Genomic DNA, 21,881 nt, shown 5'->3' with positions numbered 1-21,881 from the left:
TTAGGACTTTCCTGGTTTTCCTTGGAGCATAAACACAAAGCACAAAATCGAGACTGAAGGTTACCCCAGTTACCTCTTCCCCCTCTGCAAATAGCAAAAAGAGGTACTGAGAAAAGTGCAGAGATTCATCCAAGTTTACTGAGCAACAGCTGAACTTCAGTCATGACCCAGAACTGCACCCAGCGTCTTCACAGACACTGACTTCCTGCAGGTCATATATCTGCAGGCCTGCGTAGTTAATAGTCCATGCATTAGTCCAATTAGTTTCTAATTAAGTCTTTAAAAACTGACAGTAAATTACAGCAACTAAGTTAATTAAATGTTGAAGCAGTAAGTGAAAGTAAGCATCAGGAGAGGTTTTTCTGTGCCCCACTCCCAACACATAATGGATTTAAGGGAATTTGGTGAAATTCACACTAACTGGCTCTGTAAGCTTATGCTTGACCCATCCCTAGCTTTTCTTTAACATATTTAAGCTGCATAAAATATGTATACATGCATGAATATGTAAAGCACAGCTACTGGAAATAGATTTATAAAGATGCCTTAGAAAAAACAACCAACCAGTGAAAACTTTTCTAAAATGTCAGAAAATTTCCATTGTTGCATAAATAACAGAAAAAACACATTTGACAATACTACAAAACCTTCTCAAAGCAATACAGAAACACTGTATTACCAACATACACAGTACATATTAAAAAAACCCAACCTCTTGCAAAAATAGCAGAATAACTCTTCTCACAATAACCTGAATATATGAATATTACAATACCCCACAAGTATAAAGTGATGAGTGCAAATGAGAAAGAATAAATTAAATAGGTAATTTGGCAGTGAGCAGTGAACCAATGAGAATAAAAACCATCACTAAAAGTTGAAGATGGGAGGTAATTTTTTTCCATAAATATTTATGGCATTAATGATGGTCATTAATCTGCCTCGCAACGCAGCATGGTAGAAGAGTTAGATAGTGAAAGAGTTAGTGGTATTTTTTGCCATCATATCAAGGGAAATCATGTCAGATAAAGCAGAGACCCAAGTGATGGCTGCCTGTTTCTTCCTCCCCCCTAATTCGGTAGCATATCCTTGCCAGGAGCTGGCACCGTTGAGGCTGCGAGGATCCAAGATTTCAGCGCATATATGAGAAAGATCTCCAGTTCTGTTTCGGGCTCCTGTACTCAGCACTCCAGAGGATGGAAGAGCCCCCGTTCCTGCAGTCCTGTGCACCTAAATCCCCCATGCTAACTCCAGCATGCATTACATTAATCCCATGAATTTCTCTCTCCCTCCTGCAACAGCACCTCCAGTTTTTCCAAACGTTCCCCAGCTTTTCCTCCCTCCCCTTCCAGTAATTCCAATTCCTCCCCAGCGTCCCAGACAGCAGCTGGGCAAGAGGCAGCACATAGGTAACCAGCTCCCAGGGAAGCCAACAGCAGCCAGCACACAGATATCACACATGGTCCACGCCAGATATTGAGAGAGCAGATACACAGGTATCAGCCCAAAGGGAGCCCATGACGTCAGCTCATACAACTGACTCATGCTGGGGACACTTCGCCTTTGTCTCTCTTCTCTGACCGTTAATGATTTTCTCAAACATGCAGAAATCATGTTGTCTTTGGGACCTCAACTTAATTTGGTTAATCTTGATTACCTTGATTACACGATCCAAAAGTTTTAATGGAAACTGAGCACTTAATAATGTCAGGATTGTTTCTTAGGAAACCCTGGTGAAACATCATGGCTTCACAGTAATGGTATTCAGGGTCCCCCACCTTTCCAAAGACCACTGCTTCAGCCCAGGTAGCAATAGCTTTATTTCATCATGGGTTAAATTCTGCCTTACCTTTAAAAGCTAGTCTGGACAAGAAGTGGGGCCTGTTATCTGCCCATTTCCAGAGCTGGCACACACATGGATGGCTCAGGGCATGTCCCTCAGTTACAGGAAAGTTACAGTGAAACATCTTTCTTGCCTTTTAATCCAGTGCTCATTAAAGTCAATGAGGATACTGCCCTTAATATCACAGCAGAAAGGATTTGCCACCTGTCTTATATTTCCCTTACTTTACCTTGTGCCAGGGCAATCGTACTGGGAGAGAGGCTAGATCTACAGACATTAAACGCTTACAGCAAACTGATCTATTTATTCAGTTTAAGGCAGTTTAAAGGAGCTGAAAGGTTTGTTAGAAATCAACTGAAAGAGAAAAGAAAGACTGATGTGCTAACGAAGTAACCAAAGAGGAAGTAAAATATTTATCACATCACTTCTTTTTTTTTTAAATCACAAGGTTAATTTTCAAAAAACTAAAATTCTAAACACATGCCCAGCTCTCACTGATGTTCAACAGGAAGACGACAATAACCAGGACTCAGGTCTCTGAAAGTTTATCTTGCACAGAGATCACTTAAACTTAAACAAAGGTGCCATTCACCTCTGAGCAGATAAAAGGTATAGGTAAGCAAGAGGGAAGTTATATTCCGGTATCTGAGAACCTTGGCCAGTTGTACGAGTGTTTAAGGCACTGCCGCCAGAGCAAGATACAAATACTGACATATGGTCTCCCCAGAGTATCATCTTGAAAACATACTCAGCAACAGTCCCTTGAGTCTGTGTCCTTTGCAGAGAAAGTTGAGAGAGATGTGTTCTCATAAAAAGGGGCAGTGCTTTGATTCTGCTTTTTTATTGCCCATCTTCACAAAAACAATGGGTTCAAAACCTATGTTAAACTTAGATACTTGCATCTAAGCCCAGCACTTCAAAATGACTTCATATTGCTGCTCTGTTTTTCATCCTAAATGGTGCTCTGATTGGTTGCAATTCATTACTAATGAGTAAAATTATAGCTAATCATTAAAAACAGATTTGTGGTATCCTTCATATTCTCGAGAGTCAGATGAAATAAAAATTTTACTGCCAAGTGATTTCACACCCGAATATCAGAGCACTAAGAACTTTTAAAAATATTTATTAAAAACATTCCCTGCATTATTGAGATAGGCCACTCTCACAGAAAAGTGTGACTGAAGAATGTCACACAATAAACAGGGGGCAGAGGTGGGGAGCTGAGTGTGCGTATAAGGAGATACCGAAGGTAAGAACTTCTCTGCACATGTCATCTACTGGGATCTTTTAGCCTTGGGCTACAGTAATTCCCCCCAGCTTTTCTGATTACTGAGCAAACCAACCATCCTGAGGAACTTTCTCTGCCTCTCTCATTCATCACAGCAACGCAGACTCATAAAATCAGGGTTTGGGCTCTGCCCCAGCCTCCGCACTTCAGCTTCCCATCCATGAAGCAATGACTATGCTCCCTCCTTCCTCTGCCTGCCTGCCACACCGTCGGGCCAGCGACAGTCTCGAGGCAGGCATTTACAAACCATCCGACACAACCGAGCCCTGGCCTCGGCTGGGGCCTCCAGACACAAGTAAAAATAATCATGACCTCAACTTTCCATCCCACTTTCATAGCTCTTGGATTGATTTTTGCCTTTTAAAATAAGCCAGTGTTTCCCTGGCATAGACTGAGATAAAAAGGAATCATGTAAGGGCCTGCACAGCTCATAAGTCAGGGATAATTGCAAAACACGAGCCTTACTTCACCCGTGTTTGCTCTACTGTGCATTTTGCAACTGTGGCCTCAGACAAATCTATGCCTGTTACCTACACTAAGTTTTGATTTCTCCTCACGTTTGATATACCATTTGTCTTCTTTTTCTTTAAACAATACATCAACTAAAAAGTTCACAAAAAATGGGTTGCTATTACGTATACATTTACGTGTCCATCATGTTAACTACTTCACAGCTAGTAGATATTTGGGACTGTGGGAAGAATCTGAGTGTTGTTCCATTTTACCTTTTTTTATTGAGCCATGTTGTGGCTAAAGCCTACAGATTTAAATTAAGCCCTTCTTCATTATTATTCAGCAGAACTTACGTTTGAATCCCTGTCCCCCAAAAACTATTAGTAAGCTTCAATAACTTACTTTAAGAACATTCCCTTGCCAGAAATTGATCTGCAGAGCTCTGTGGTTATTTTTGAGTGTTCATGGATTAAACTTAATATTAAATTAAAAGCTGTTTCACAATGTCAAAAATAATGCTCTGTATAATAATCTGCCTTCTGAAGGTAATTTTGTATAATTAATGCCACCTTCTCATGCAATCTTTTGTGTTCTGAAGTTTATTCTATACTCCTACATGAAAAATGAGATCATTCAGCATGTGGAGACATTTTGAGAACATAGCTCACTACTATTCACTGAATCAATAAAATACTCAAAGGAACTGAAAATTATTTTAAAGCATCAATTAATTTTTTTCCCTTTTAGCACTATTAGAGGTTTCATTCAAAAGACAGCAAAGGGGGTGATCCTAGATGGTGTTAAGGATCAGATCAGAGATCATCACCCTTCACATCTACAAGTCAGGACACTGCAAGTTTCTGTCTGCAGGTTTCTGTGTCTTACAGACAAGCTTGCCCTTACTGCAGCATCAGGCAGGGGAGCCGGAGGCATTCCCCAAAACAACCAGTCATGTCAGCATACCCACTTTCTATCTAGTTTCTTCTGAATAAATTTATCGGGGAAGATGATTTGTATCACCTAGTAAGGGAGAAACACAAATCTACCCCAAACATAGGCAAGACATTTTAAAGCTTTGCAGAGTAGCTGCATCCACAGTACCCAGCAAGAGCCCCACACAGCTTGGAAGCGGGAAGAGAGACCTGATGCTGTCTCCTGATGATTCCCGTCATACCTGTAGACCTAGGTAATGGTCACTGCAATGGTAAAAATACCAAAGTTTAATAATCTCATGTTTTTAAAACAATCTAAGATTCCAAAACTAAAATCACCTGCCTTAAACCTGAGAACAAACAAAAACGGTTAAAGCTTTAACAAGATCAGAAACAGAAGATTTTGAAATTCTGTACTCTTATGTTTCAGAAGCCTAGCTGAACCGCTTGCAAATATCCTCCGAGAAAGTCTGAATCATGTTGTTCCATTCCGTACCACTCCATTCTCGTAAAGAGAAAACTGAGGGAATTTTTTCCTCGTTTCCCTCATTTAGAGGGCAGTACCGTATGAAATGTTCAGAGGCGCAAATTCTGTTCTACTGGAGATAGGTGCAACACTCTGAAATCCCTGGAGTTGCTTAGGGGTTTCACAGTGGACTTCATGGGCCAGATCACTTCTCATGCACATTGGTTTGCATAAGCATGTTCAGCGGGTATCTCAAAACTGAAAAAATTCTCAGAATTCAAGAAAATAACCAGCAGAACTCATAACACCTTCTGCCTACATTAGAGATCTGCTGGTGACTCCAAGATGATTGGTAACAGCAGACAAAGTTTCTAAAGACCAAAATAAAGTCTTTCTTAGCCAATATTCTAGGAAAGAAGAAACCGGATTTTCAATAAAAAGAAATGAATTTATATTTGGAAAAAACGAGATTAACATCTTGAGCATAGTTACAAAGTAAGTTTACTGGAACGAGCTGAACATTTCCTGTGGAAATGATTCCTGCATTAAATAAAGTATTTTCCTCCTGGAATTAGCTTCATCCTTTATTCTTTTCCCTCCACATCCTCCTCTGGGAATATGGAACTTCATGGCATCCAGCCACAATTTAGGCAGAGACAGTGAAAGGGATTCCCAGCACTCTGTTTGGAAGATGATACTCAGAGAGCATATTTACTTTTGAGAGAGACTGGTTTATTCTGATGCCTCATTAGCTTGATGACTGCAAGACCAGGAGAGCACCTGTCCAAATGCAACAAATGCATCACAGTTTCTTGTGCAGGTCCAACAGCCTCCAGCTTTAAAAGTATAAACCAGGATGTACATTTTATGCAACTTTTCCCACACAGTGACAGGTAAAGAGGAAAATACAATGTACAAAGGGTAAGAGGATGTTGCCTGGCCAGGTCAAATCCCTCACAGAGTGCAAAGATCGCCAGAGTGCAAAGACCCCATCTACACTCCCTTTGAAATGCAACAGTGGTGCAGTCCTCAGTTGCTATAACTTTATTTTTCAGTAATGCAGAACCTGACATGGCAGGAATATGAGAGCGCCTATTATTTCAAGGAGGACAGCTTATAGGTGGCGTGGAGAAGAAAACTAAGGGAGACTTTCAACAGCTAAACATTAATAATCTTACTTTACACCGTCCCTTTTTGTTTTTCAGAACAACCCTGGGCAGAGTGACACTGGCCAACCAGCAAGGCTGTTTTCACTCCATCGTGCCAAGCAATCTGGCTAAATACAAAATGAAAAGCAGCCTGAACGTGATCTTTTTAAATCATGGGCCGAGCATGACAGTGTTGTGCACAGGAAGCATCTGGACACACTGGAAAGAATTTCCTGTCTTGCAGCAAGTGACGAGCCTAGCTAACGGTTACTTTCTGTCAGCTACGTAACAGCAAATCAGTTGCTCCCACGTAGGCAGGGACAAAGAAAAGGATTCCAGCCACACACTGTTTGGAAGAAGATAAGGAGGGAGCATAAGGAAATTCCTTTACTTTTGAGAGAATCTGGTTTATTCTGTCTACTCATCTGCCTTCCTTTAAAAAAAAGAAAGGAAGAAAAACCGAAGGAAGAAAAATTCAGTGTACTGAGTTTTGGACATGAAAAAAAAACAAAGAAAACAAAATGCAAATTAAATGGGAATCAAAAGTTTTTTGTTTTGTGAACTCAGACTTCCATGCTACCTGGATTTAGCCTGAACTGTTCAGCTATAGGAAGAGAGACCTGGAAAACAATTCCCTACTGGAATTCCAAAGGAGTAAGATATTCTATTATCTTCAGAATGAAATTTCTGAAAAGGATATTGAGCAAGAACAAACAAAAGAAAAGGTAAAAGAAACACAGCATGTGACTAGCTTGAGAAAAAAATATGCAATTTAATCTTTAATAAGTTCTCTTTAATAAGAGAAAGAAACCCTCAAACTCCTCAGCCTTCAGGAGCTGTAGGTCCCAAAGTGTGAAAGCTGTAGGTTTTAGCTGTACTAAATACCTTCAGGATTTTAGTAATGCCAAGAATATCTTACCATAAAATCTGCTGAGGCTGCCTTAGGCCTAGAATTTCATCCATTTTTCATAAAATATCAAAATCAGTGTTTTTATTCCCTCTATTCCTCCCCAAAAAGTCAATTAAAAAAAGGCAGATAGCAGTTGTTAGAGAAGTAACATATAGAGTCACCTGCATCCTCCTAAGAAGGGAAAAAAATGGAACAAGAAAGAGAGAAGAGGCTCAGTGGGAAAACAGTAGTAGACAGATGTGGCTGAAAAATACTGGTAAGATTTAGGAAAGAAATACGCATAGTAAGGACCTCTAACAAAATGTGATAATAAATCCAACATATTAAGAAGGAGGGAAATGCAAAATTAAGGGCTTCCTCTCTTGAGCTGGTGGAAGACTCTGAAATCTGAAGCACCCATTGACTTTTTTTTTTTCACTTGAACTTTGCACTCCTGACAAAACGGAATCCAGATTGAATCTTCTTTTCCTAGCAATTACCCAGGAGGTGGTTTTCTTTTCACAGGAACCAGAATCCTGGGTCTGTGGCACTTCCGGCTGATGGCTTTAATCCCTGAAGGCCATGGACGAGCTCTCTCTAGCCTGTCCTCCTTCCATCTGTTTCCTTAACCCTTGCACTCCTGGCTGCAAAGCAGCTGAGGTTCCTGAGAAAGCAGAGAGCACGCTGACAGAGGACCCTCATGACCCCATCCTCAGATGGAGTTCAGACCACATAGCTCTCAAGTGGATGCAGGCATTTACCCTTTCCGTTCCCACAGCAGCTGCACAGCACTGCATAACACATGAGGATTAGAGCATACTCCGACTCTTAGGAACACTGTCAAGAAAGTTATTCAGCCTTCAAATAGCCATTTTATTCCCATGTCCCTTGTTACTCAAGTTCCCTGTCCCACCCTCCTGTCAGTTGCCTGCGTGTACAGTAAAATTTGCTGCCATGGTGCCCATCAGCTAGCAAACTCACACAAGGGGAACCAAGGACAGCTTGTAGTCGTGCTGCTCGTGGCAGTTCACAGCAGCGCTGGCCTCCTCCAGGAGAAGCCACCGCTCAAGCCCAGCACAGCGCTGCGTGACTGACTCTTGCTGCCCCAAACTGAGGACATCTGCCAGTGTAGACCAGGCCACAGAGCAGGTTTGGATTCTCACAGGAAACTTTAGCTCTTACATTAGGGACAACTAAGTAATCCACTCTACTAGGCAATCTCAAGGCAGAATGAATAAACAACAAATGAGTACATTCTTCAGAAAACACCACCGCCCTGCAAGAAATACTTTGTTTTTCCTAACTTGTCTCCTATGTATCTGCTTAAAAAAGGGAAGGAAAAAAAAAGACACTGGTAACAAAAGCAGAAAAAATAGCAAGATAATAGCCCCAGGAAAGAGCAGAGCTAACTAAAGAGAGTTTAGGCCAGGGTTAGGAACCTCTGATTTTATTATTTGGATGCATTAGTAAGCAAGATGAGGTATATATTTTTTTGTTTGAGAAAAAGAAAAAAATGACATGGAAGTGTGATGTCAAAGCTGATACTGTAAGAACAGAACAGTGATATTAAATTTCAGTGTACAAATAATTCTGGTGTTGATAAGAATGACTCCCTTGTCACACTGTCCTTAGCAGTTAGCCAACAATGCAAATGCTTAAACAGACTTTTTTTTAACAATTCTAAACATTGAGACTGCTCCCAACTCTTTATGATATTGAAAAAAATCAGAAGATTAATGTATTAGAAGAGTTTCTTTGAGAGGAAGGAAAGGAAACAAAAAAAAAAACCCCTCAAGTTTTAATTCAGCTTTTTCTTTTCATGATTTTTTCAAGCCAACAAGCATATTTTTCTATTTTCTTGTTTTCTACTCTTCAAACAGAGTAAAGCTGTATTGCTTCCAGATGATCATAGTCATGAAATAGCAACAGAAAACCAAACACACGTGGAAAAAAACATTAAATCCTCACCCTGGTTTGGCTTCTCCCCTCTGTTTCTCCTAAAATCTGTTCTCCACTCCCATCCCAAACCTCTGCCTTTGCCCCAGTAAGCTTCTAAGGTGTCTCCCTCTCAAGGTGGGTGTTGGCGAAGACCAGCAATGTCAGCTACAACATAACTGAAACAGCTGCTCAGATTTAATGGGCAGGAGCAATGCGAGTCAAGGCTGCAAGCAACTCTGTCCTGCCCAGCACACCAAACCTAGAAATTCTGCTCAGTGTTCCCTTCAAGCCTAAAGATTTATCTCATTTCACACAGCCTTCAGGTTATGCTATTTTCCCCATCTTTAGTTTTTACATTCTTTTCTACACCAATCCCCCCTGAGATTGTAGCACTACTTAATTCAGTCTGCTCTGAAAGTTAAGGGTGTGCATTTCTTTTTAAAGATCATAATTTAAAATATGCAGGAGGCCAAACAAAACCCACTCAGGCTACCACATTAAACTTCTGACACAATGACGCTAGTCTTCAGAGATAGCATCAAGTTTAACTTGACATAAAAAAAAAAAACCTCATCAGTTTCAAAAAGGCACATTTACTTATATTCTTTCTAGGTCCCATGATATGCACCAAAAATTAAAACCCTAAAACTCAACAACAAATCAAACCATTTCTTTTTACTATTATCCAAAATGCTACGAAAAATAGCTATCAATTCATCATGTCTTATCACCATCCTCTTTTAATTGCATTTCAGTTTGTAGGAAACAACATTTGTTATTGTTTTCATCAGACATTATTAATTATATTAAAAAAAACTAGCAGAAGCAGGAGTGCCTGATATCAAGTGGCAACTAGTTCATATCCCTTATGGACCAAAGCATTAAGACCAGCTGAAGAACTGAAGCACATACTTGAATATAAGGGGTGAAAGGGTATCATGTGCTGCATGATCAAAGATTTGAGTAGCAGCTGATAGGCCGAGTAGCACTAGAATTTTGTTTGACTCCATCGATCACCAGCAATATGCTGTCCAGGTGAAAAAGAACTCTGCAGGCTCTTTTTCACAGGATTTACACAGACTGGATAAATTTGCATTCTATGTTTTATCCTTCTTTTAACAAACTGCATGCTCACATCTTGCCTTCTTTAAAGTGCACTGTTTAAGTATATATCTAAATGCTTTGCTGAGAAGTCTTGTGTTTAAAGTTTCTTGAAAAAGGGCAATGAACCTAACTGTGAAAACTCTCTCAAGCATGAATAATCCTTACTCATGTGAAATTAAGCCAGAGCAATGATTGCTCATTAATGTTTTACAGAAGGCTCCAGATTAAATAACTGACATTTACACTGGGCAAAAAAGCTGGGCACAGGGAGGAACAGAAAAGCCAGTGGTCAGACGGACAGACGGCTTCCTCTGGGCAGGAACCGGCAAGGTGAAGCTCCTGCTGCAGCTCGGCCTGGCCACTGCGTGCGAAGCTGCCAGCCCCGGAGCGCTGTCGAGCCCCTCAGCCCCGGGGAGATTTTGTTTAATGGGGTCTGTCGGTGCCAGCCCATGTCAGAGGGATGCTGAGGGCGGGCGCTGCTTCCCGTACAGGCGCTGGTAGGAGGAGCAGAAACCACCACCGCGGCTCTGCTGCGCCTGCGGATAGCTCTCAGCGCCTCCGGGGAGGCGCAACGGAGAATGGCCACAACGGCGTGTTTTTAAACACCAATCTACATCTCCTTTTTCACCTGGCAGGGGCAGAACGTGGCACATTGCCGCTGGAGAGAACAGCAGTCAGGATGAAAAATCCTGAATCCAGGAGGAAATAAGGAATAACGACCAGAACTGGCAAGTACTCTCTAATATTGAGGCCATGGGCTCCTGAGCACTTAAAACCTAACATTTTATCACCTTGTTTATCACTGTCAAAGAAACAGCAATAGTCCCAAAAGAAGACTGTTCAGGTAAAACACTGAAATGCCCTAAAAAGAGTGGAACAGCACAGTTTGAGACTGCCAAACCTCCAAGGTCAAGAGGGCGAGCCCAGGGGTGCCGGTCTCACCACGTAACCCGTTCAGAGCCGAGCGTCCCCCACCGACTGGTGTCCTCCTCACCGCAGGGGAACCAAGCTGCGGCGGGGGCAGCCGTAGACGCCTGCGTGGTCTTCAGTCTGGTTCTGACTCCACATCTCGGCACAGTTTCCATTGATTCAGAAATCTGACGAACCTTTCTATGATTACCTCAAAGTAGCTTTCTCCATTAGGAATTCCCTCAGCAGTTGCAATTAATTTCAGACAAAAAGAAGTACAAATTTTAGCAATAGAAAGCCAAACTGTTGCAGCGAGTTTCCTGAATAGAGTACTTATGATAGCTCAGCATTAGAGTATTATTTTACAAAAGATTTAAAATATGAAGCCTGCACAGAAAATAAGGACAGGTCTCTGAAATAAGTTAAAGCCAAACAGCTGGGAAATATTTTGCCCAACTGTCCACCGACCTGACTAAATGAATATTTCTTTTCTCTAAAGATTTGTAGAGGATTAAAACAGTAAAATTCATCAACAACTCCTTCTGTCTATGTAAGAACAGATATATAACATTAAGTGTACTTTACTGATATATATTATATATTTTATAACATTTATATATATTTTTAGAGTATATATAATATCGTGTTTATCACTACAAAGTCCTATGCAGGATAGAATAATACCTCTCCATAAGGAAAGTATGGATTACAGCTGAAAAGAGCAGTCACACAAGCCTGAGCCTCCAGCTCAATTTACCCCACTTGTGAATTTATACAGCCCTCAGAATTGTGAGGCACACAGCAAATAATACAACTGAAGTGTCATGGAAGAAAATATCTTCTTAATTCCCCACAAATGAACCAGACATTTATCTTCCACTGGCCAAATCATCTATTCAGAATAACTGGTTTTAAAGCATCACTCATTCCTCTGTCTCCAACATATCTCCACTTGAAAAACAATTCACATTTTTAACATTTACTAATCAACTGAGAAGCTCAAGATACATAGACTGATTGTTCAAACTGACTGCCGATCTACAGATCGGTGCATTATTTAGGCCTATAAAGCCTTTAAAGGACTTTCATCATAGTTGTGCCCGCACACCAGAGTGAAGGTTCCAAGTATTTTTAAGGCCAGCTTAATAGATTTAAGAAGTATTTCAGAATAAAACCAATCTTTTAATTTCCTACTTGACTTACTAGAGGATATCATACACTTCCTGATGTGTCAATCAGCATTACATGAGCATAAACAATGAAATCAAAATAGACCTGAAGAGCAGGAGAAATATGAGCCCCACATCACATAACTATGTTAACTTTCAGATTTATTGTTTAAAAGTGGTATCTATTCCACACAATACAGCATGATTAAGACACTGCAATCTCAATTCTCTGAATCTTTGAAGAGAACTGAAACTCAAAACTCAAGCGTTCCACTCCATCAAGTGGAGCAGCTCTGACCATATCTAAGTGTTAAGCACCAAGGAGCTAAATTCCTTATTATCGGTGTCCTTCCCTGACATCTTTTTATTATTACAACACATTTGCAGTTATTAAATTGTGCACATTACTTATTTTGTATGCAAGTTGCCTATCACAGACCCACAATGACTGGACCTGTGCTGTTGTCCTTCCTTCATTCTTTCTGGGATAAATGCCAAAAAGGATTAACATTATCCCCAGGAGTCCAGTTTATAGCAGAGGAAGCCTTACACTTGTGTTGCAAGGCTAATGACAGGATCCACAAAGGTGAGTGCAATGACAGCTCTCAGAAACAGAGAAAGATATTGCTGAGACCTGTTTTCCACCTGCACAGACAGGCAATTTTACCTGTACCGGGCCTTCTGAACTTCCTTATGGATTCTGGAACAACGAGGGGCTTATGCAAGATTTCCATGGATTAGATTATTAATAATGCTTATTTAATAGCAATTGTGTATCAACTAGATTGCTAGGGATTAGAAATGCTTGATCAGAACAGGAGAACCAAAACTAAACATGTTTGTTGTCTTTTCTTATTTTTTCTTTTTTTTTTTTTTTTTGCTCTCTATTTCTTTTTATTCAGCTTTTATTCAGCTGTTCTGGTTTGCACAGCCTGGACACCAGCTTCTTATCTTTCTCAGATGTTGGGGACAGACCCACATACCTAGGAACAACACACTTTACTGCAGTCGTGCAGGAAGTAATCCCCTCATCAAGCCAGCTCTCATTCAAAGGTTTCAATTTGGTTATTGACCTCTGGGATCTGCACATATTCACAAGCCAACAGCTCTTCAGCCATTTTTCTGTACCAACCTCAGAATGACTGTATTTACAATATTTTTCCCCATTTCAGCCCCATGAGAGAAATTAAAGGTCACTCCCCGAAATTAATAATGTAAAAGTGAGTGGGGAAAAAGTGAATCAAGCCTACATTTCACAAAAATAATTTTCCCACATCCTCCACATTTGGTGTATTGACGTTTTCAATGCATAAAAGGTGCATTTATACCTTTCTGAAAGCTGTCTGATTATGCCATCTGGATACATGATAGATGTCAAAAATCTAGAGTCAAATGGCTGATACTGGAAAAAGACAGTTATATGTAAATTAAAGAGACTTATAATACCAGGGTTGTTTCAGTATAAGCACATTCATTGGTCTAAGCTTTGTCAAGTGACAGACTTGCCATTTAATCCACAGAAGTACAAAGATAAACTCAATCCCTTTAAAGGAGAGCCCCAAACAATACGTCTTGCTTGTTAAAGTCTCAACCTCAATATTCTTTCCAGGTGTCATAATGCTTTGTATTTCTTTAAGCTGCTCTCTCTGGTGTGTATTCTTTTCCTCTTCACAATCACAAGATTAAGAACATCAGATTTTTTAGCAGATTTGCTGCCTATGCCCCCCACTCACAAACCCAACACTTCTCTACGAAACTGAAGGAAATTCAAACCAAAATTATATACAAAGACCTCCAGAAACACAGAAGCAAGAGGAAAACAAAACCAAGAACACTCCACACACAGATAAAATAGAGAAGTCAAAAAATTTAATTCAGATATTCAACTCCTTAACCTAAGTGTGTTTAGGCTACAGCTTCTGAAACAGGGCCATCATGAGATAAATACTCATGAGATACTACTAGGAGTTTTGATTGTTCCTTCTAGTGTTTTGTCATGAGGTTACATGGAGAAATGCCATCTGTCTTTTGATCCAGTTCAGTGCCAGTGAGTCAGATGAGTTCTGTCCCACAGTTTAGATCTGGCCCCGAGTCTGCACCCATACTTCAGAGTAATACATGCAGGTCCCCCTCTTTCCTTTTATTGAAATAAGAAAGCTATTATTGCTACAACTTCAGCATTAGAGAACAGAGAAAACTAGCTGGAGATAAGATTTGTCTGTCTCGAAGCCTGAACATTGGTACCTGTAGAAAAGGCAGGATCAGTTAGGTGACAGGTAAGAGCACCATTAGGATTCTGGAAACCCGGATGCTGTTTCTGACTCTGATGCTCTCTTTAGCGTGACCTTCAAACAACATTATGGCTGTATCTTTTCTTTTTCCTCCTGTATTTTTCTGTCTCTGTTTTGGTATTCCCCAAAAGACAAATATTTGGTATGTGAATATGTACATTTTTGTACAACCTTGAAACCTCACTAACAAGCGTTATTTCCATATGAAGCACTCAAGCTGGTGCATGCCCAACCTAAAGTCGAGCATAAGAGCAAAGGACAGGCTCTCCCCCAGCTGCAGCCCTGCACAACACGAAGCACAGCCTGGCACGCTGTGTGGAGGTGGAGCACAGCAGCATGCTAATTATCACGTCTCAGCTGGGAGGTGGCAAACAGTACCTCAAGGAACAGCTTCCTTTAAGTGTCTTTTAGCTGTAAATGATGAATAAGTGCTCAGCTTGGAGACACAACGCGGATCTGCTGGCTTGCACTAAGCCTGTCAAACCCAACACGCCAAATCCGCACCTGCGTATGCTGTAAGAGAACTGAGGATCAATAGCTCAAGCACTTAATTGCATGTACATATCTACTGCTTGTCACTGTGTGTCAATCTGAAATAAGTCACGGTGCTTCCTAAACCTTGTTTGCTCAAGTATCATTATCACAGCAGGACCGCACCGTACCAAGGCAGCTGCAGCAGCGCTCTGTGTCAGGCTGCACATGGACAACGGGAGCATTTGTTCCCAGTTAGAGGCTCTTCTAACCTGTTCCAGAAGAGAGGCAATTTTAACTTTTTTCTCCCAATGCTATTTTGACAAAACTATCAGGGGATACGTATCAGATTTCAGAAATTTCTGGCACACTCCTATGGTACTGGTATATGGATTCCAAGGTTGGTTGGGTTATCGCCATGTATTGTGTTACAAGTCACAAGTTTGAGGATTTGCCTTGTCTCAAGTACAAAAGCAGAATCCTCAGGACTAATGCAATCCCACAGCAGCACCTTTTATTTAAAGGAAGATTATCTCTTCCACAAAGACTCGCTGCCCTTCAGTAAGACTGTTTTCTGCTGGATATTTCTACAAAACTGCTGTTGATAGCTGTACAAGCTATCACAAGCTCACAAGGTACTGGTATGCTACCTAACCAGGCACAAAAATTAAAGCACGTGTGTTTGAGTCATTTGCAGAGTCAGGAAAATCAGAGATGAGCTTAAGTACTCATTTCCTTGCTTCACTCAAAATAGAACCTCAGATATCTGATCTGTGAAGTCCAGCAAACACAAATTGTCTCCCCCTTACCATTTTCAATTGCATTTCATCCTGCGCTTGCAAGACGCTACACAGGGCTAGAATTGTCAACGTTTCATAAAAGAAAAAAAAAAGGGGGGGGGGGATCATCCACATAGAACTTTCATGTACGCACACAAAAATCCATTTTCCTGAGATTTCAGTCCAATTCCATTTCAGTCCAATTCAAATTAAGAAGGTCAGATAAGCACCTCATAATTCTTATACTCATCTGAAATAGGTCTCCAAACCACTGCCATCCATCACTAAATTTTAAGGAAATTTGTATCAAATAAAGCGGTGACTAATTTTGGTCCATTGTTTTTTAAAGGCTTACCAAGGTTATTTGTGGACTGCAGAACAGGTGGACCTCATAATTGGTGAATATTTCAGAGTGCTGATTTACCGGTTCATTGGTATCACAACACGTGGCAAAATGGCCTCTCTCTTCCAAACTTTTAAAGCACAGCTATTATTAACATCTTATTGCATTGTTTTGTAAGTGAAAAAGGAGATCAAGCAATTAGTTCAGCTGGCTACGTTTAAACCTACTAAATCAAGCACAGCTATCATAGCTGGTTCACCCTCACAACAAAGAAATGATCCTGGGCAAGCAAAGTCTCTGACAAATATATTCCTTTTAGCCTCTATCCATGCAAACCCCTTAAAAATTTGTTTCATTTACTCTCTGACAAGCTGTAAAACCCCATTTCATCTGAACTACTAAATCCTCCTCTAGTGACAGAATTCACTGTTCCTCCTAGGTCCATCTTTCTCTCATCCCACCTAATAATAAGTATTATGGGGAGGAGGGAGGAAGAGGGAAAGAGAGAGAGGAAGAGAATAAATACACACACACATATTTCCAAGTGATTTTCCACTAGCAAACTCTTGTAAGATCCCATCTTACAAGACAAAAGTGTACTCAAGAATAAAACAACAAAATTAACATTAGAGGATAGTCTCCATCTGTATTCTCACATTCAAAACAGACACATGCACAAACAAGCTTTCTTAAGGAAAGATGTTGCATCATTTTCCAATTTCACAGCACTGCAATCAGCCACTTGAAATATACATTTTCTTTCATCACATGCTTATCTGTTCCAAATGACAAGAATGTGCTGCTTATTATTTTATCCAGTTCGGTATCCAGTGTATATCCCAGCAGTAGGGGAAGGATAAAAATATACTTTCCCACATATGAGTCTTAAAACATATTTTCCTGATTTTAGGTTTACGAACATGTTTCTGCCAGCACACTGCTAAGTGTTTGCTAGGAATAAGTGAAGGCTATCGTTTGTACATACTATGATAATTATTTGTACATGCAAATATGTTCTGTTAAATATTCCTATAGGACTGCCAATGAAACTGCTAGTAAAATGCACATAACAGCAGCCATAATCATCACTCATGTATCACAGTGTTGCTATAAGTATGTGCAGCACAGGAGACATTGCCCCCTTGCAAACCTCTCTTCTCCCTGCCCCTTGTTTTCAGCAAGTCTTTACAGGACAATTCCCATGCTTTTGCATCAGCCAGTAAAAACAACCAATAATCATCTGCATTTGCACACATAGTTATGCAGGCACATAACAGGGCATTACAGGCCTGTGTCTTTGGCAAGGCTTCCTAAAATTTAGTAACAGCTGAGACTTTGATTCATAAACCATAAGATCAGAAAGAACCACATGGATCTTCTCAGCTTTTACTCCAACATCTCATCTAATCTGCAAATAAAATACCACAAAGAATGTGTCTTGCCCACTTGCCTTAGCAAAATGGTCAATGGCCACTTTCCAAGGCTGTTTAAAATATTTTTGCTGCCTAACCTAATATTTTCTGTCCTTAGTTTTGGGACTGTCAGTAGCTCACTAGCCCAAAAACTTTATAATTTATATTTACTGTGTGTTTCTCCTCAAATTAAGAGTAATAAGTATATATAGATGTTGGGTTTTTCCCCCCTCAGACTAAGCACTCGCAGCTGAACTGAGCAATTCCATAAAACAGATTTTGCATAGAGTAAAAAGAAACCTTCTGTCCATAAACGATGTTCATGTTTTCACCATGTATTTTACTATTAAGAAGAATTTCCTAATAGAACAATATACATTTTTTTCCAAGGGAAAATGGTACATGCGCTATTTTTTGAATCATATAAAGAATACCAGAGCACAGAACTGAAATACATGATTCAAAAAAATATCCTTCCCTAGAAGAGGATTGACAGGACAGTGCAATAAGTTAAATCCATGGTTAAGCTCCAGGATTCTCCAATTATCTATGTATGGCTTGGCCTTGCCCACGGTGTTTACGTAACCCCTTCAAATAACATGTTGAACTATTGTAGTACAGCTAATATTCAGTACAAGCATAAACAACTGGGGAAAAAAATATACAGAAAAAAAACACGGAGAAGTTTGTAGACTACTACTGCGTATGATGGAAACTGATGCAGCCTTTGCAATGCAAATAATACCCCAATCAGTTCTCCACACAGAGAAAGTTTCCAGTGATAACATACACATGTTAAGGCATGTTCTTTTTTAAAACCAGCTCCCACTAAGCAGTTCATTGTTCACAAATGTAATGGTGTTTACAAAGGAAACAAAGTCCAGTTTCAACAAATCTGAAGTCCAGCAGATGTTTCCTTCTATCTAAGCAAAACAAGCTTGTGAACCATTTCTACCCAAAACACTTCAAAGTTAATTCTACTGGGGAAAAAAAAAGAAAAAAAGGTTGTATTCAACAGAATGACTTTGAAAATTAAATTCAGAAAAACTTCTGTTTCAAAATTGTAGCTGCCACTACAATAAATTCACGTAAAGATATAGGCTTCCTTAACAAAGAATGCCTTATAAGCTGGGTTTGGAGGGATATAACACGAAAGTTATAATTTTGGTCTGTGCTGGAAAGAGGAAGTAGGGTACACTGTCAATCATGCTGCTCTGGGGCCAGAACACTTTCCTCAAATGAGTTAAGCTCCCTCCCGACTTCCCCCACATACCCAAAACTCCAGGCTGCTCTTTGCTTCCTCAAATCCCCCAAGATCTCTCTTTCTTTGTACGTGACAGCTAAACAATAAAGGTGGTGTGGCAGGGTATAAAAGGTATCTCTCTTCTCTTTTTTGTAAAATAGAAGTTACCGCTAATAGTACGCGCTAGTCATACAGCAAGCACAAGCACTTCACAGTATTAAAAATTTCAGGCATTTGCCAAAGGAACTCCCACTGAGACTGTTACACATCTGACTGTTTCACAGATCATGCGAAAACGTCAGGACTTTCTGCTGTGCCTGATGTTACACAGTGAAAGGTGGATCTGGGGACTTGCCCTTGCACAGCTGCGGGAAAGGCACAATCTTACAGCAGGTAGTGCATTTTTTTGTGCCCAACAATATCCTGCTGAAGGGAACGTGAACAAGCGGATGGAACAAGTGTCAGGGAGAATTTCATCCAGTGTTTTATAGGTTTTATAAATTGCAGCTGTAGAGGCCCAATAAATTAGATTAAAAACAAGATACAAGTGTCAAAGACAAGGATAAAATACTCTTCATCATTAATATGTGTAGTCAGCATATGCAAACCTCTGTGACCATCCTTGCCTCTGCAAGTCCCTTCTTCACTAGATTTCACTCCATTTATGACTTGTTCTAGCTACTTTGTGAGTGTTATACAAAGTTCCCACCTCCACAACGTTTTATGCATGGCATGCCCAACAGCAAGGAGCCTTATCCCAGCTGAGGCCTCTGCATGTCCTCAGATGCATATAACAACAAAGATGGGGATGTAATCTGACAGCAATAAAATGTACCATTATTATAAGCAACATGAATATTAGCAGTGTGAAGGACCCCACTGAGACATATTTCAAATATGACTATCAAACAATTATAGTAGAAAATGAAGGTGTTTTTTCCTTCACCCAATAATCCTATTTGTCCTTTAAATAAATCTTAACTGCAATCTCAAACTGTCAGCATTTTTGTAAAGTACCAGCTCAGACCTAATTGGATTTGTCAATCACAGCTAAACAGTTCTGTGAACTCCAACAACTAGCTAAAGAAAAAGCTTCCAAGTCAGAATATATGACAATTTAAAAATTCATTTCAAAATCAAAAATTTCCTCTTAAAGAAATTTGTAAAATGACATAATTTGTTCTCCAGTTCAAACCGTCCCGTAGCAGCATAATGGTGTGGTGTGGCATAGATAAGGTTGTGTAAACTACCCAGCAAAGATGATTATTTGGAGTTTCGTATTGAATCATTTTTACTTCAGCCTGCTCTGAATTTACAAAGACTGCTACAGGCTTGCCTACACAAACTTGCTTCCTTTATTTTTCTTTGTTTTAAAGCTTTTAACCACAAATAAGAAAATTGGAAAAAAAAAACCAGAATTCTGGCAGGAAAATCTTACAGTACTATTTGAAAAGAAAGTAGGTAGATCTTACGTCACATACAAACAAAACAAAACTTGAGGAACGTGTTTTAGCTGAAGAGTTAAAACACCTCCTACTCTTCTGGAGTTCCTGGCTTTTTTTTCTTCACAAATATGTATATATAAATGTGCAACTTTCTCTGTTCTTGCTGTGTATATCATCAGTTTCTTGTTTTGTATATGCTTCTGTAGGCTGGAAGCTTCAGAATAGTGCATTTTAAAGATAGACCATTTATCCTAGTCTAAAACCTACACAAACCTCGTTCTCTGAATGGTGAGACAAAATACATTATAATGCTGTAAACACGATAGGCTAAGTAAGTATAATAGGCCCAGTCACACAGAGCTTCCAATGCCCTCAAATTGTGGTTTCATTAATGAAGACTGAGATTATTCAATATGTGTCAGAAAACAGAAGAAAGAAAACTCATTATACAGATTATACATTGAGAATTGAAATGGCTTTAATTTCACTGATTTTCAATAACAGTCACTCTGTTTTTTAAGAATATTTATTTTTAGGAGAATATCAACTTGTGCACTTAGCTACATCATTTTCCATAGTTGTACAGTTTGTAAGGAGTACACCTGTCACTTGTGAATATAAGTAAGCTTTGCATTGAATTCTGAAGCATGTTTTGATCTGGGACAAAAGTGATTTTAAATAACATCAAAAAATTCTACCACCAGCATTATCAATATTGAAGAGTTGTACACTCTCCTACCTGTTGGCTTATCCACACCAAGGAATCCAGCCTGTCCTAGGATTTTAAATACTTTGTGCGCTGGGAACTGTCCTTCTTCTTCCCATTTGTCCACAAAGGGATTAATCTCCTTGTCGATGATCTAGATTTGAAAAATACATTTAAAAAGTTATTAACAAAGACATTCCTACAGAAACACCTTTGACTACTTCTGTCTAAATACTTTAAATTAAAGAGAAAAAATGTATAGGGAAAGTGACATGACATTTTGAAAGCACATGAATTTGCTTACTTTCTGTCAGATGCTCTTATTTTCCACCCATCCAATTACTGTAACAGATGCAATGATGCAAATATAAATTATTCTTTTAGCAGTTACAGCTATTACGATAGGAAATCATCAGGGCTAGCTTAAGGCTCTCCAAGGCTTGTGAAAATAACACTTCCCCTTCTCCATTTGTTATATTTCTGGATACAGTTTCTAGACAGTGATAGGAAGGAAAAGCTGGCATATCCTCAGAGGGACCTTGCCAAAGAGGGATGACATTCAGTTCACAGGAATCACACAAGACACACGAGACAGGCAAGTCTGAAGGACTTCAACTCCCCACGGTTCACCTGAAATGCTATCAAGGACATAGCTGTTCGGGGCACTCAAGTCCTGTCTGAACTTAGATTTCCCCAGGGTTTAATAACACTAGAAAAAACTGTTCTTCCAAGTTTTATGCATTTGCAAGTTTAACCCCTAGGCAACTCTTAGCTAAGACACACCTTGCAGAAGTCAATGAGCTGTCTGGCTACTGCCCTTGCTCTGCTCAGGCTGTTGTCTTCTCTCCCAGCCATCACAAGCAAAACACAGATGCCATGTTCAGTAACACTTTGAGATTTCAGAGCACAGGGTTGTACATCTCATCCAACAAGTCCCAGATTTCAGCAGTTGTGCAAGGAAAGCAAACTGGGCAACCTGCAGTTTTCTCAGCCTATCTATAAGCACGTGAACTTCCTAACAAACCAGCCCTGTGCCTCACAGCTCTGCA

At 39.9% G+C, this 21,881-nt stretch overlaps 1 protein-coding gene across 2 annotated transcripts in view; it reads right to left on the bottom strand.

Annotated features, from left to right (window-relative positions):
* LOC112982357 (probable acyl-CoA dehydrogenase 6) overlaps positions 1-21,881 on the bottom strand; it is an 89,945-nt gene that overhangs the window by 51,676 nt on the left and 16,388 nt on the right. For both annotated transcript variants that reach the window (XM_064506075.1, XM_064506074.1), the window contains exon 2: positions 20,866-20,986. In XM_064506075.1, coding sequence (XP_064362145.1) covers positions 20,866-20,986 — 121 coding nt within the window. The remainder of the gene's footprint in view (positions 1-20,865; positions 20,987-21,881) is intronic.

Source organism: Dromaius novaehollandiae, chromosome 2, assembly GCF_036370855.1.
Source record: "Dromaius novaehollandiae isolate bDroNov1 chromosome 2, bDroNov1.hap1, whole genome shotgun sequence".
NCBI lineage: Eukaryota > Metazoa > Chordata > Aves > Casuariiformes > Dromaiidae > Dromaius > Dromaius novaehollandiae.
The sequence above is the reverse complement of the archived record's forward strand: the minus strand, read 5'-3'. Positions and strand labels throughout refer to the sequence as shown.